The sequence below is a fragment of the Ovis canadensis genome, chromosome 14 (genome assembly GCF_042477335.2).
Source record: "Ovis canadensis isolate MfBH-ARS-UI-01 breed Bighorn chromosome 14, ARS-UI_OviCan_v2, whole genome shotgun sequence".
Classification (NCBI taxonomy): Eukaryota; Metazoa; Chordata; class Mammalia; order Artiodactyla; family Bovidae; genus Ovis; species Ovis canadensis.
In genome coordinates, this window is record NC_091258.1 from 59,407,546 (window position 1) to 59,420,803 (window position 13,258).

Sequence of the window (13,258 nt, forward strand, 5' to 3'; positions counted from 1 at the left end):
CCATTCTGTGGGGGTGGGATTAGAAGGGGAATCAGGATGTCTGTTGGGTTTTGGCCCAATTAAGGCTTTGGGGGTGGGGAGCGGCATGCAAGATCCTAGTTTCCTGATGGGAAATCAAACCCAGTCCCCTTGTAGTGGAAATGCAGAGTTGGAACTACTGTGCTGCCAAAATTCCTAATTCATACTGTTTTAAGAGGGCTCTTAATGAGGCCCAGAGACAGCAGCACTTACTTCAATAGTAACTTTATTGAATACTAGGCCAGGCAAGCCCCTGATGAGCCAAGTTTGGACAGCACCTGCAGTGCATCTGCCCTCCCTATCTGGGCCAGGTGTGTGCCAAGCTGGCCCAAAGAGGCAGAGGGCTCCCGCGCCACCACCATCTCAATGAGAGCCCTCAGAGGTGAGCGACTGGGCCGCAGTGAGTAGGCGAAAGTGGACCAGGCAGCAGGCAGTCCGTATCTTGCAGCCAGGTGTCGAGTGGTGCCACAGGCCATCCTCCCACCTGGCCCAGGCTCAGGATCCAGCAACAGGATCAGCTCCTCCAGCACCTCCAGCTCATCCAGGAGGCGAGAGAGGGGCTGTGACTCCAGGCTTGGCATCTCTGGGAGACAAAGTAAGGGGTGAGGAAGGGGGAGTACAAGCTTCCAGTCCACCTCCCCATCCTTGGTGTATCCTCAACTAACCCCTGCCTAGGAGTGGAGACAGAGAGACCTCCTTCCATATGTCCCTTGCCTCTGAAGTCTCCAGGGAGGCTGGAGAGGACGAGTGCAAGAAGTGGGTGTGGGTGTCAAGGTCACTGCAAACCAAGCTAGGATACAGGTGTTGGACTGCTTTCCCTTGGTTGAGGCGACGGTGGTGCCTTTGCAGGGCAAGCAGGATTATGGCTGAGGTCACGAGCAGAACCAGCACTAGGAATAGGGCAAAACTCAAACTCGGCCAGGCTTGCTGAGGGGCTTTGTGCTCAGAAGTCCACGAAACACTGGGAATCGCTGGTGAGCTGGGCTCCTGGGAGCTAAGGATGCTCGATTTTCCAGGTGTCAGTGGGCAGGGCTCCTTGTTAGAGACAGGCTTCTGGAAAACAAGGGGTTGGAATAAAGTGCGAGGCATGCCCAACTTGGGAATTCTCAGCACAAACCTCTCATCCTTAACTCCCTCAATGGGTCTACATCCCCGCCTGATCCAGCCCCCGCCCCCCCCCCCCCCCCGCAACCCTCGACTCCTTTAAACCCAGGCAAGTCATCTCCAGATACCATGGCCCCATCCCTACCCTCTTCAGTTAAGCTACTCCCCTTCCCTTAATAAGACCCCACCCATCCGATCCCAAGTCAGGCCTCCAGTTCTCGCCCCGCTCCCTTAAGCTGCACCCCTGCCCAGGCCCTCTGAAACCTAAGCAGTACCTCTCGGCAGGGCCGCCCAGTTCCGCCGCGGCTCCCCGAGGGAATGGGTGCCGTTGCTCCGCCGCCACAAAGGCTACATAGCTCCGCGCTGTTGCTATTGCACTGTCCAGGAGGACACTCTTGGAAGGGGTGCATTACGTGATTGCCAGCATCATCCAGCCCGCAGTTTTCCGAAAACTCTAGGTCTGGTGGGAGAGAGTCTCACGTGCTGTTGTCAAGCCTGCCTTCTCAGCACTAGCTACGCCCTTTCATCTATGCCCTATCCTTGCAGGCCCCGCCCCTTATACGGTACTCACCCAACCTATCAGCGGACCTATCACCTCTAACCCCGCCCCACAGTATCTCAAGCAGCCTCCCAACCCTCTCTACCCAGGCACCGCCCCTTAAATTGTCCCGCCCACTTCTTCCTCACTGCTCGGTTCCCGCCTAATGGGTCACACACCTTCACCTTGACCCTCTTAACACACACAGCTCCTTTCTTCGCAGGCTTAGCCCCCATCCTCACTCGTCTATGCACAACCCACCGCCCCTACCCTGAAGCAAGCCTCACAGGCCGTAGCACACAGACCTCGCCCCTCCCCCTGCCCCCATCACCCTGTAACTCCGCCCGAACATATACAAACGCCCAGTTTCCCGCTCCTCACCCGAGCAAGGGGGCGGCCCGAAGCGCTGCAGGCAGCTGCCGCAGCACCGGTTGTCAGGGTTCCAGTACTCGAGGCGGCCGCAGTGCTGAGAGGCCTCCCAAGGCGCCGCCTGGGCCAGGAGCAGCACAGCAGTCCGGAGGAGGCGTAGGGGCCCCATCCGGGCGGAGCCTGCAATCTGGGGGCCCCTGACCACACGACTTCCTGCCACAGCGCTTCTGCCGCACTTGCCAGGAAACCAGGGCAGAAGAAGGAAGCAGTGGATGTGGAGGCATAGGACCCTCAGTCCCCTTCAGAAGCCAAGAATCTATCCTCCAGCCCCTAGTCCAACTCCTGGCCGGTTATCAGAGAGGCCATAAGGCCTTGAGATCACTAGAGCGAGGACTCTAGAGCCAGATTGCGTGGATTTATAACCTATCTCTGCCATCTTCCTGCCCTGTTTTCCCATCTGTAAAATGGGATAATAATAGTAACCTGTCTCATAGGGTAACTGGAGAAGTAAAACTATGACTGACAGTAAAGCATTTAGAACAGTATCTGGCATAGAATACCTACTTCAATCGCGGGGCAGTGGGCATGGAGGACCCAATCCTCAACCACTACACACTCCCACCCAGTGCCCAGCAACCTTACCTTAGCTCCTAACCACAATCTCCTCCAGATTAGGAGTCCTCCAACCTGCTGCAACCAAGCATCTCCCTTGAGAGTCATCAGCCAGATGTGAAGTTTCCAGCACAAAGGCAGCCCCACCTATCCAGTCCCACTTGGGGATTTCTGGGACCCTGGGTGTTCTGCTTTTGCACCTGTTGTTGGAAGTTCCTTGGCTGAGGTTGTGGCCAGAGCCCAGCCCCGCTTCCCCTTTTCACCAGATGTGGGGGTGGAAGGAAACCAGCCTACAGCCAGGCTTAAGCTAACAACAAAGCTCTAAACCCTCAGTACAGAATTTTATTAGGGGAGGGGCAATAGAAGTTCCCTGTGTTGAAGGTGTTACATCATGGAGACCCAGAGTCTGGAGAAGATGTCACTGGGCAGTTATGGGAACTTTGAGGAGGTGTCCTGGCGAGGAACATCTGTGCCTGCCAAGGGTGGAGGGCAAGGGAGTCAGGGTCTCAGAAACGGCCATGCCGGTGGTCTGGAGACCGTCGTCGATTTCTTTCTCGGGGACGGTGGCCAGTATGGGACCTTGGGGGTGACCTGGGGACATAGAGAGGAGGGTTAGAGCCATAGGGAATGATGCGCAGATCTTCCAGTTCAGCCTCCCTGCTCAGGGATAAATCATGACAATTGATGAAGTAAATAGCTCCTGGGGGTGGCCTCAGGATAGGCGCATAGGGACTAATCTCAGGACTGGACAGCCAGGATGGACTTGGGTTTGGGGTTCAGGCTGGTTTAGGGGTTGAGACTTAGATGCTGACCTTCAGATAGGGCTGAGGGCTAGTCTTAGGGTACAAAAGGCTGAGACACTTATTGGGGCATAGGATCAGATTCATCTCAGGGTTCAGGGGGCTTGGGGTATGAGAAGTCTTGGCAGGCTGGTCCTGAAATACCTGCGCCTGGGTCCCCGCCCGTAGAGCTGCCGCCTGAGGTCGCGGGAAATGGGTCGCAGGTGCATGAAGTTGCAGAAACCACCTCGGGTACATTCCCTGGGTAAAGGATAAATACATGGATGAATGGATGGATGAGGCCACTGTCACTGACAGCCCCCTCAACACACAACAGAAGCCTGGGACTCCAGGTGCCCAACCCACTGCTGTACTACCATACCCCATCTCATACTGCCGACAGCACGACTCCCGGAAATCGGTGACGGGAGACAGCTCAGCATGCACAGCTTGCCCGTTGAACCAGCGGTTATTGAGCTCAACCACTGCCCGCTCTGCATCTTCCTCACGCCGAAACTGAGGAAAAGTCAGTCAGGGTGAACAATCAAACTCAGAAATCTTCAGAGGATTAGCTAGCAGCTCAAGGGCTGGACCGCTTTTAGTGATGGACCTCAGGCTGTGAGGCTTCAGTGGTGACTTTTAGGCACTGAAATGCCTTCACTTCTGGGCTCTGGGGGGACAGCAGGCACCTTGACATAAACATTGCCCACGAGGTGATCCCCCAGGTTGTCGCACACATTCATCTCTTCAATCTCCCCGTACTTCTCTTGCAGTTCGGTGAACACTTCCTGTGGAAGATTAGGAGGAAATCAGCTGAGCTCCCGGCCCACGGGAAAGTCAACCCACCCCCGCCAACCCTCACCTCGAAGAAGTTATCATAGTGTTCTTGCACCTCCACGTCGCTCACGTGACCTGGAGGAGGGGGCAGGGTGGAATCAGGGGGCGGCCTGCTGGGGGCTGTCTGCCCTGCCCCCAACACTGGCCGCTTACTCACAGTGCGATCCGTCTGCGGTTTGGGCGGTGTTCTGTGGATTCCGATACAGGTTGAGCAGCACTATGGTCTGAACAGAATTTAAAGGGGGCAGGGCCTGAGTTCAGAGGGCGGGGTTATATGCGAAGGGGTGGGATATGAAGGTTGCGGGTGAGACCTCGCAACAGAGAAAAAAGCATAAACGTCTTGCGTGCCTCAGCAACGCTTGCCCCTCAGAGAACCAGAAGAGAGGGTATCTAGCAGTGAGGGATAGCCCAGGGGTGTGGTCTGTACGTACGGGGGCGTGGCCAAGTTCCTGGGAGAAGAGCCTGAGGTTGGGGGAGGAACCTGTAGAGGTCCGACAAGAAAAAAACCGGGCGATAGGGTGGGCCCTAGAAATCCGGAAAAGGCGGGACCTCGTGATGATGGACAACAGAAGGGGAATGGCCAGGAGGCGTTAACCCCCCAGGATCCGCGCCGGGTCTCACCTGGCTGAAAGTCGGCTTGTTGTGAAGCCGGGAGCACCGGTCCCCGTGCCGGCAGGCCCCGATCTTAAAGTAAAAAGAGCAGTTAACCCTGGAAGAGGTGCAAAGACAGAGGTGAACCGAGGGCCAGGGAGCTGAACACTCCAGAAACACCGATCCGCGCCGCCCAGCCACCAGGTTGCCAAGTGCCCCGTCCCCGGTCCCCCGAAGGGGCCACTCCCTGCACCCATTCTCACTTGTCCTTCTCAGTCCCGAATATCGATGCTAAATATTCAGCCATTTTTACCCAAACCCTCCAACTCTGTCTGCTATTTACGTCATTTCCGTTGCTTAAAAGCATTGGGAAGTGTAGTTCGCTGCCTCCGCACTGGAAACTCCCTAGTGCGCTTGCGTGATGCAGGCTCGCACTCTCCGCACAGGCTCACCCAGTGGAGTTGCCTGAAGGGGCATGCGCGCGGCGTTGCCTCATCAAAAAAACTACAATCTCCAGAGAAACTTGGGGCGTCTCGCGCAAAAGTCCGTGGTTGAAAGTGGCAAAGGGGCCCAGACCGGAGGAAGTTAAGACTCCACTGGTGAGTCGGGGGTCGTTTCCGCACCCAAATAAACGTAAAGAGCATCTCAACCCAGTCAGATCGCTGGTGGGGGCAGGAGTGCCCTTCTTCCAGAAAATCCACCCTTCAGTTTCTCTCCGTTTTGTCCTAATAGGGGCGTGGTTGTTTGTGATCCTTGGATCTGTCACTTAGGGTCAGGACTTGGGTCTGCCCCAGACCCTCGGAAGACCCGGCCCCAGCGCAACTATGAACTTGGAGCGAGTGTCCAACGAGGAGAAGTTGAACCTCTGCCGGAAGTACTACCTGGGTAAGGGCCGGTATCCTAGGGTACCTGAAGAGAGGGGGCGGGACTAGAGCGCCTGATGGAAGAGGGTCTGGGGACCTGGGTTCTTGGGTCCAGAGGATGAAGTGGCTGGGGACGCCGATTCTTTGGTCCCAAGAGAGGAAGGGCCTGAGTCTTGCTGAAGGAGGAGACTGGGACCTCAATTTCTGGGTCCCAAAAGAGAAATGTTGCGGGGGCTGGACTCCTGGTTCTGACAAAGACGTGGTTGAGGACTAGGATTCTTGACTCCCAGGGAGGAGCCAGGATTTCTGAGTCCCTGATAGCAGAGATATCCATTTCACTTAGGTTGTGGGAGAGGATCTTCCTACTGGACCTTTCAACAGGTGGGTGTTGGGAGGATCCTCATTTCTTCATGTCCCAGTCTTTTTTCTTCTCTTTAGGTGGGTTTGCCTTCCTGCCTTTTCTCTGGTTGGTCAACATTTTCTGGTTCTTCCGAGAGGCCTTCATTGTCCCAGCATACACGGAGCAGAGCCAAATCAAAGGCTGTGAGTCCAGGGCACAGATGAAGGGAGGCCATCAGGTGTAAGGAGAGGGACTCAAGAAGCCTTGGTGGGAGGGGATGACGGAGGGTCAAGAATCCTGGAACTTTGTGGAAGAGAAGAGAGGGCCAGTCTCAGGGAGACCACAGAGCAGGTGGAGGACAACCTTTCCCTTCCTGTTCCCTCTTACAGATGTCTGGCGCTCAGCTGTGGGCTTCTTCTTATGGGTGATTGTACTCTCCACCTGGATCACTATCTTCCAGATCTACCGGCCACGTTGGGGCGCCCTTGGGGACTACCTCTCCTTCACCATACCCCTGGGTACCCCCTGACAGCTTCTGTACAGGCCTGAGGACCAGGATGGGCTCCTCTCCTCCAAGCCCACTTTCAAGCCCTTAAGACTTGTTCCTGTCTCCTATGTTCTCTGCTGACATCCCCCAATAAAGGACCCTAATTCTCAATATTGACTTCCTGGGATCTTTTGGAGATTGAAGGATAAGATGATTTGGGTTTGTTTTTTTTTTTTTGCCCACCATGCACACACCTTGTGAAATTTTATTTTCCCAACTAGAGATTGAACCCAGGCCCTCTGGGCCCTTGGCAGTGAGAGCATGGAGTCTCAACCACTGGACTGCCAGGGAATTCCCTAAAATAATTATTAATATTCAGGAACATTTATTGGTTGCTTACTTTGTATTAGGCTTAGTGCTTCAAACATGATGTGCATTAGTTTACTGTATACTACTCATAACTCTCAAAAATAGAAAACTTGCTTGGGAACACTGTTTTACAGATTTGGAACCAGAAAGGAAGAGTACTTTCATTAGTAGGGGCTGTTATCCTGTACTGGTAGTATGTGAATTTGAAAATACATACTTTTCCACTGGGCTTCATTATTCTCGTCAGAAATGTGGATCACAACACTACCCCCTAGAATTTATCTGGGCCAAGGCACATGTGGTAAATGTAAGTTCCCCATTTTCTGAAGGAGACTGTCCGTAGCTATAGAAAAGTATTCAATTGCTTTATTAGAGAAGGCTTCCTTGACCATCCTATTTAAAGTTTCAGTCCCCCTCCTGGGTACTCTCCATGTGTCTTTCAGGCTATATTCTTTTTCCTATTACATTGCATTTAAAATGTTCTAGTTGTTTATTGTTTATCTTCCATTCTCTATAAGCTCATTAGGGCAAGGATTTTTATCGTTTTGTTCACTGCGGTGTCCCCAGTACCTAGAGAAGTACCTGGAACGCTAATATTCGCTAAGTGAATGAGGCTAAACTTGAAAAGAGATTAACAGGGAGCTACCTGGTAGGCTGCCGTCTAGGGGGTCACAGAGAGTCGGACACGACTGAAGAGACTTAGCAGCAGCAGCAGCTGGCACCTAGCGAGTGCTCAGTAAGAGGGAGCCCCGCCTAACCCCAAATTTGTTTTCCTCTTAGGGATAAAGAGACTTCCACGGTTAAATAACTCCTGTTCAATAGCTAAACTGATGTTACTCAAAAGCTTCTAACTCTCCAAGTTCTAAGCAGCAGCCTCGCGATGCTCTGATCCTTCGTTTCCCACCGTGCGTTACTTCTACCGAGTCTCGGAAGTTAGAACCACGTCCCAGGAAGGGCCCCGGGATGTCGTTGGTTTGTTTCCGGAAACTAGGCTTTAGGAAGGTGGGACTGAGAGCTGGGAGCCGACAGCGGCAGCTATTAATTGGCCACGATATGAGATTGACGGTTGCACTGACTAATGGGAACAAGGAACTGCCGAGAGGGCCCGCCCACAGAAGGAACGGGAGGAGGTGGCGGCATCTGCGTCCATCGCGGCCGGACACTGCTCAGGGCGGCGGACTGGCTACACATGAAGCTTACCTTTGACCTCTCCCCGTCTGCCTCCGGCCTTGACTTGTGACATTAGGCTCTTTTGGGCTCCTCTGGCCCAGCTACCCAGATCCCAGACCCCAACCATGTTCCCGGTGAAGGTGAAAGTGGAGAAATCAGGTGAGGATCCCGAGGTTGGGGGCAGGTAAGGGAGCAGCGGACTGATCAGGGTAAGGGAGCCCCATTAAACAGGATTATCGCGATAAGGTGGACTGCGTGACTTCTCCCTGCAGCCCATATGACTACCGCTGTCAGGCGTCGATCGAACGATTCCGGCCACCTTGATACCCTCCCGAACTGTGTTCAGGATAGCTTTGAGGCTGAATGGTGGTGGCCTGGCAGTGTGGTGCAGTCCCACATGGGGAACCCGAACCGTGTGACTCCAAGAAGGACTCATTTCCTGGCTCTGCCTCCATTTCCCCCTTTCTAGCAATGGTCTTGAGTGAAGCATTATGCTGATCACCTGAAGTACAGGAAAGCTTTTAATCTTTGCAGTCACTGTATCCCAATAGTCCTAGGGGATTGATAATTCCTATTTCCTAGGAAGTAGGAAATATAGATGGGGAAACTGAAGCTGAGAGAGGAAGTCATTCTGGGTTTGGGCCAAGCTGATGGGAACCCAGGGCTAGCATGTTAAGGGTGGTGGGAGAGACCTGGAATCCAGACCAAGTAAAATGACATGAGATAGTAAACGCTGCTGCTGCTAAGTCACTGCAGTCGTATCCGACTCTGTGCGACCCCATAGACAGCAGCCCACCAGGCTCCCCCGTCCCTGAGATTCTCCAGGCAAGAATACTGGAGTGGGTTGCCATTTCCTTCTCCAATGCATGAAAGTGAAAAGTGAAAGGGAAGTTGCTCAGTCGTGTCCCACGCTCAGCGACCCCATGGACTGCAGCCTTCCAGGCTCCTCCATCCATGGGATTTTCCAGGCAAGAGTACTGGAGTGGGGTGCCATTGCCTTCTTCGTAGTAAATGCTATAAGTGGTCAAAAAGAAAAAAAAAAAAAACAAAACAAGAGAAGCTAAGGAGATCAGGAGTGAGGCAAGGTGAGGGACAGAGTGATAAGTGAGGGAACAGCAAATCTGACAAAGGAAATAGCTTTGAAATGGCAGAGAAGTGAAAGATTTCTCTGGCATGTTCAAGGGCCAGCAGGGAGGCCAGAGTGGCTGGAGCAGAGCAAGTGAAGTGAGGTAGAAAGGTGAGGAGATGAGAGCAAAGAGGTGAAGGAAAGGGGCAGATCTTGTGGGCCCAGGTTATGACTTTGGCTTTTGCTCCAAGGGCAATGGGGAGCCAAGGGAGGGTTTTGAACCCCAGAGGAAGTCTTTACAAGATGCCCCCTCCAACTGCCAAAAAATGCCCCAAAAGTCGTGGGTGGAAGAATGAAGGGGCTCTGACCACAAATGAGGGTGTTGAGGAAGGAGTAGGCAGAGTCATGGAAGCCTGTGAACACCAGGCTGACCATTAGGACTCTGCCTCAGGGGGCACTGCAGAGTTCTGGAGCATTCTAAACAGGGAAAGATCGGGATCAGGTTTGGCTTTAGGAAGATTCCCCTGGCAACCTTGTGGATCAGAAGGGGAGACTGAGGCTGGGGGCCCAGGGGAAGGAAGGGACACGACAGATAGACCAGGGAGGTGGGAGAGGGGAGAGAACCTCAGGAGACAAGTAGACAGGTTGTGGGGTGGGCGGGGAAGGGAGAGCAATGACCATGTTGAGACCGAGAAAAGGACTGGGTGACAATAGGGATATCTCTGAGATGGCGGTCCAGGAAAAAAGGATACGTTTAGAGACACTGAGGCCAGTGTGGGACCCAGTCCATGGAAGGAGCCTGGGGGATGTCCAGGGGGAAGTGTCTGGGAGTCCATGGGATCCCAAGATCTGAGGTTCAGGAGAGAAGCAGGGACTGAGGAAAGACATTGGGCATTATTCACACCTTGGCTCCTACCCAAGGCTCTTTGCTAGAGAATCTCAGCTGCTCCCAGCCCCACATCCCCACCCTGTCTGCTCTGAGTAATGTCTCCTGGCCTCTTCGGGAAGTCTCAGCGCTGGCTAGTCATGTCCCCAAGTGTCCTTCTGGGCTCTGAGCGCTGGGTCAGAGCTCCTATTAGTTGGAAGAGAAGAATGAACACCCCACAAGAAATGTAAGGAGATTTATAACATTGTCACCTCCATAAGTTCTGTGATGAAGAGAGGCAAACACATAGGTTCTTAGGGCCAGGCTGGGTCTGTGGCATGCAGGAAGGTGGGCCCAGATATCTCATTTCCTGGGGGGGAAAAAGCCCAAAATGGGTATTTTAGGTGAAATCTCCCAACTGTTCAAATGTAGTCATCTCATTCAGATTTAACAGATTTGAAGTAACCCCATTACCTTAGCCAAACAAAGTGCACCTTGGGGCTAGATTCTGCACCCAGTTTGAGCCCCTGCCGTATAATGTCCACTCTGGAGCCAAATGACCTGGTGTATATCTTCAGCCTTTTAATTTTCTAGCTGTGTAACTTTGGGCAAGTAGCCTATCCTCTCTGTGCCTCAGTTTCATTCTCTCTGAAATGGGGATAAAAATCCTATCCACCTGCCAGGGTTGTTGTAAAAAACTCAATGGGTTGATATACGTGACATGCCTGGAACAATGCTTGGCACATAATAAGCTTTCATATACAGCATAGGTTTATTTAAACCTCAAAACAGCCCTAGCAATAGATATCATTTGGAGACCCATTTTCAAGATGAGGAAACAGGCTCAGTGAGGTAAGGTGATTCACCTTAGATCACACATGAGCGTGTGGGTCAGCCCTGGAAGCCAGAGCTCTTGCTCTTTAGTAGGCTCTGCCCACTATACCCTCCTAGTACGCCTGGCCCAGCCAAACGATTGGATCTGCATGCCCTTTCCTGGTCCAGTGGCTGCCCACCTGGCTTGGGCCTGGGAAGTGACTCCTGCTTGGTACCCCTCCTCTTCCCCAGAGTTGGAGATGGCCAAGGCCCGGAACCAACTGGATGCTGTTCTGCAGTGTCTGCTAGAGAAGAGTCACATGGACAGGTTGGGATCTGACCCAGGACAGGGTCATGGGAAGTTGGGGGCCCTAGCGGGTGGGACCCTCTGGTTGTGGGTGGGACCCCAGAGACTGACTTAGGAAGGAAGAGGCCCAGTGGATGAGGCCACTGGGTACTTTCCCACCCTGGGCCCTGGGAACCCTGAGCATGCAGTTCTCTTCTGCTACCAGGGAGCGTCTGGATGAGGAACCTGGGAAGACCTCCTCAGACACCCACAACAAGTAAGTTTTATTGATGGGATCTGTGTCTGAGGGTTTGTGGTAGATAACTTCTTTCCTCATCTGAGCCCTGAGCCCCCTGCCCTGTGCTTTCTCCATCACAGTCTTAACCATTCTTCACGTACAAAAGCCATGGAGCAGCAGAAACTCAGGTCCCCTGATGATGGCACGTCAGCTTGCAAGGGGTGGGACCCAAGGCTGCAGGGTTTGGTGGGATCTCTGAGCTCATTCACAGTACCCCCAGGGTGCTTTTTGAGGGGTTGTGAGCAGGCATTCGTTTAAGGGCAAGCCTGCTAACATGACACCCTGTCTCTCCCCACAGGGATTGCTCCATCACGGCCACTGGCAAACGGTAAGGTGGCAGGGGCCCCACCAGCTGATGAGAGGTCTGTAGTCCCCACCCCGGTCCTGATGTACTCCCTCCCCACACAGGCCATCTGCCCGATTCCCCCACCAGCGGAGGAAGAAGAGGAGGGAGATGGATGAGGGGCTGGCTGAGGGAGGGCCACAGCGATCCAGTGAGTAGGCGGTGGCCCTCGAGGGCAGGCAGTGATTGGGGGGGCTAGGCAAGGATGTTCATACCCTTCCTACTCGCCCCACTCTAGACACCTATGTGATCAAGCTGTTTGACCGGAGTGTGGACTTGGCTCAGTTCAGTGAGAACACGCCACTGTACCCCATCTGCCGAGCCTGGATGCGCAACAGCCCCACAGTGCGTGAGCGTGAACGCTCACCCAGCTCGCCACTGCCTCCCCTGCCTGAGGATGAGGAGGTGAGATGGGTGGTGGGTTCCTGCCCAGCAGCCCAGGAGTGCAATGGGTAGGCAGTCACAAAGCACCCTCCCTGGCAGACAAGAACACCAGTGACTCCTGAATCTGGTGAAGCACATAGATAGGAACCCTTAGGCCAGGGCAAAGGTTGGAGTGCCCTAGAGCAGACAGACATGGCTCTCTGGTCTGAGAGGCAGAGGAGACAGGGTTCCTGGGTAAATAGATGTGCCCTCCAAGATCAGAAGTCACCAAGAGCTGAGAGACTAGGCAGGGGTCCTTAGGGCAACCAGGTATAGCCACCTGGTCTAGGGGAGCAGATGGCAACCCCCTGGGCTAGGAATGGAGGTCTCCATAGATGGAGGTCTCTATGCTGGGCAGGAGTGATCAGGGGTCCCTGGGTTGGACAGGGGTCCTTGGAGCAGACACATGACTCCTAAGTACAAGTCCCTGGAGAAACCTTCATGTCTTTTGTTGCTGGGGAAGGTGTGAAATGATGTCCCTGACCCTCTTCTCTGACTCTGTTGGGTCTGGTGTGGGTCCTTGTATCCCCAGGGTTCTGAAGTCACCAACAGCAAGAGTCGTGATGTGTATAAGCTGCCTCCACCCACAGCTCCTGGGCCACCTGGAGACGCCTGCAGATCCCGAATTCCATCCCCGCTGCAGCCTGAGACCCAGGGTACCCCTGATGATGAGGTGAGTATGCTGGGCTGGCTCAGGGCCATGGGGCAGGTGTTGTGGGGTATGAGTGTGGTCACCCAGCCTGGCCTCTCTGTCATGCAGCCCTCTGAGCCTGAGCCCTCACCCTCCACGCTTATCTACCGTAACATGCAGCGCTGGAAGCGTATCCGCCAGAGGTGAGCATCCCCCCACCAGCTTGTTCTCTGTGGCCTCTGCTCCAACTGCTGAGTCCTCCCTCTGCTTTTCCCCCACCCCCACTGCAGGTGGAAGGAGGCATCTCATCGGAACCAGCTTCGTTACTCAGAGAGCATGAAGATCCTACGGGAGATGTACGAGCGACAGTGATGTTCCCCTGTCCCCACCCTCATCCCAATAAACATTCCTCTCCTCCACACTGGTCTCCATTTACTACAGCCTATCCTTCCTGGA

The 13,258-nt window shown here is 53.9% G+C and overlaps 4 protein-coding genes across 7 annotated transcripts; 2 read left to right on the forward strand and 2 right to left on the reverse strand.

The window, feature by feature from the left end:
- Nucleotides 1-227: 227 nt before the first annotated feature.
- On the reverse strand, nucleotides 228-3,039 carry IGFLR1 (IGF like family receptor 1). Its single transcript, XM_069550599.1, has 5 exons — nucleotides 2,672-3,039; nucleotides 2,042-2,264; nucleotides 1,398-1,582; nucleotides 684-1,071; nucleotides 228-601 (listed from the first exon to the last, which is right to left on the reverse strand). The coding sequence occupies exons 1-5, from the start codon at nucleotides 2,747-2,749 to the stop codon at nucleotides 255-257; spliced, it is 1,221 nt and encodes a 406-aa protein (XP_069406700.1). The 5' UTR covers nucleotides 2,750-3,039; the 3' UTR covers nucleotides 228-254.
- U2AF1L4 (U2 small nuclear RNA auxiliary factor 1 like 4) lies at nucleotides 2,964-5,258 on the reverse strand. 3 transcript variants are annotated; one of them, XM_069550630.1, is made up of 9 exons: nucleotides 5,112-5,248; nucleotides 4,879-4,941; nucleotides 4,689-4,782; nucleotides 4,415-4,481; nucleotides 4,283-4,332; nucleotides 4,110-4,208; nucleotides 3,803-3,936; nucleotides 3,586-3,681; nucleotides 2,964-3,232 (listed from the first exon to the last, which is right to left on the reverse strand). In XM_069550630.1, the coding sequence occupies exons 1-9, from the start codon at nucleotides 5,213-5,215 to the stop codon at nucleotides 3,148-3,150; spliced, it is 792 nt and encodes a 263-aa protein (XP_069406731.1). In that variant the 5' UTR covers nucleotides 5,216-5,248; the 3' UTR covers nucleotides 2,964-3,147. The 3 variants fall into 3 exon arrangements, with proteins under 3 accessions (XP_069406731.1, XP_069406730.1, XP_069406729.1); XM_069550629.1 differs by lacking the exon at nucleotides 4,689-4,782 and having other exon boundaries at nucleotides 4,879-4,966; nucleotides 5,112-5,258; XM_069550628.1 differs by lacking the exon at nucleotides 5,112-5,248 and having other exon boundaries at nucleotides 4,879-5,105.
- PSENEN (presenilin enhancer, gamma-secretase subunit) lies at nucleotides 4,574-6,709 on the forward strand. 2 transcript variants are annotated; one of them, XM_069550681.1, is made up of 4 exons: nucleotides 4,574-5,447; nucleotides 5,581-5,733; nucleotides 6,150-6,254; nucleotides 6,441-6,709. In XM_069550681.1, exons 2-4 carry the CDS (start codon nucleotides 5,673-5,675, stop codon nucleotides 6,578-6,580), a joined length of 306 nt encoding a protein of 101 aa, XP_069406782.1. In that variant the 5' UTR covers nucleotides 4,574-5,447; nucleotides 5,581-5,672; the 3' UTR covers nucleotides 6,581-6,709. The 2 variants fall into 2 exon arrangements, with proteins under 2 accessions (XP_069406782.1, XP_069406783.1); XM_069550682.1 differs by having other exon boundaries at nucleotides 4,722-5,447; nucleotides 5,619-5,733.
- Nucleotides 6,710-7,196: 487 nt separating this feature from the next.
- On the forward strand, nucleotides 7,197-13,221 carry LIN37 (lin-37 DREAM MuvB core complex component). The gene is made up of 9 exons (XM_069550651.1): nucleotides 7,197-8,236; nucleotides 11,074-11,149; nucleotides 11,334-11,384; nucleotides 11,704-11,733; nucleotides 11,814-11,899; nucleotides 11,987-12,153; nucleotides 12,704-12,844; nucleotides 12,932-13,005; nucleotides 13,093-13,221. The coding sequence occupies exons 1-9, from the start codon at nucleotides 8,203-8,205 to the stop codon at nucleotides 13,172-13,174; spliced, it is 741 nt and encodes a 246-aa protein (XP_069406752.1). The 5' UTR covers nucleotides 7,197-8,202; the 3' UTR covers nucleotides 13,175-13,221.
- Nucleotides 13,222-13,258: the final 37 nt, after the last annotated feature.

Bases quoted from the DNA above. Each gene is read 5' to 3' on its own strand.
- IGFLR1 (XM_069550599.1), bottom strand. From the start codon at position 2,749: ATGACTCTCAAGGGAGATGCTTGGTTGCAGCAGGTTGGAGGACTCCTA. The intron at 2,265-2,671 runs GTAAGGTTGCTG...TTTCCTGGCAAG, and splicing joins GATTGTGGTTAGGAGCTAAG to TGCGGCAGAAGCGCTGTGGC. The intron at 602-683 runs GTTAGTTGAGGA...TTTGTCTCCCAG, and splicing joins GTCTCCACTCCTAGGCAGGG to AGATGCCAAGCCTGGAGTCA.
- PSENEN (XM_069550681.1), top strand. From the start codon at position 5,673: ATGAACTTGGAGCGAGTGTCCAACGAGGAGAAGTTGAACCTCTGCCGG. The intron at 5,734-6,149 runs GTAAGGGCCGGT...TCTTCTCTTTAG, and splicing joins CTGCCGGAAGTACTACCTGG to GTGGGTTTGCCTTCCTGCCT. The intron at 6,255-6,440 runs GTGAGTCCAGGG...TCCCTCTTACAG, and splicing joins GCAGAGCCAAATCAAAGGCT to ATGTCTGGCGCTCAGCTGTG.
- LIN37 (XM_069550651.1), top strand. From the start codon at position 8,203: ATGTTCCCGGTGAAGGTGAAAGTGGAGAAATCAG. The intron at 11,150-11,333 runs GTTGGGATCTGA...TTCTGCTACCAG, and splicing joins GAGAAGAGTCACATGGACAG to GGAGCGTCTGGATGAGGAAC. The intron at 11,900-11,986 runs GTGAGTAGGCGG...GCCCCACTCTAG, and splicing joins GGGAGGGCCACAGCGATCCA to ACACCTATGTGATCAAGCTG.
- U2AF1L4 (XM_069550628.1), bottom strand. From the start codon at position 5,105: ATGGGTGCAGGGAGTGGCCCCTTCGGGGGACCGGGGACGGGGCACTTG. The intron at 4,783-4,878 runs GTGAGACCCGGC...CCGGATTTCTAG, and splicing joins ACAAGCCGACTTTCAGCCAG to GGCCCACCCTATCGCCCGGT. The intron at 3,682-3,802 runs GTATGGTAGTAC...TCCTTTACCCAG, and splicing joins TGTCGGCAGTATGAGATGGG to GGAATGTACCCGAGGTGGTT.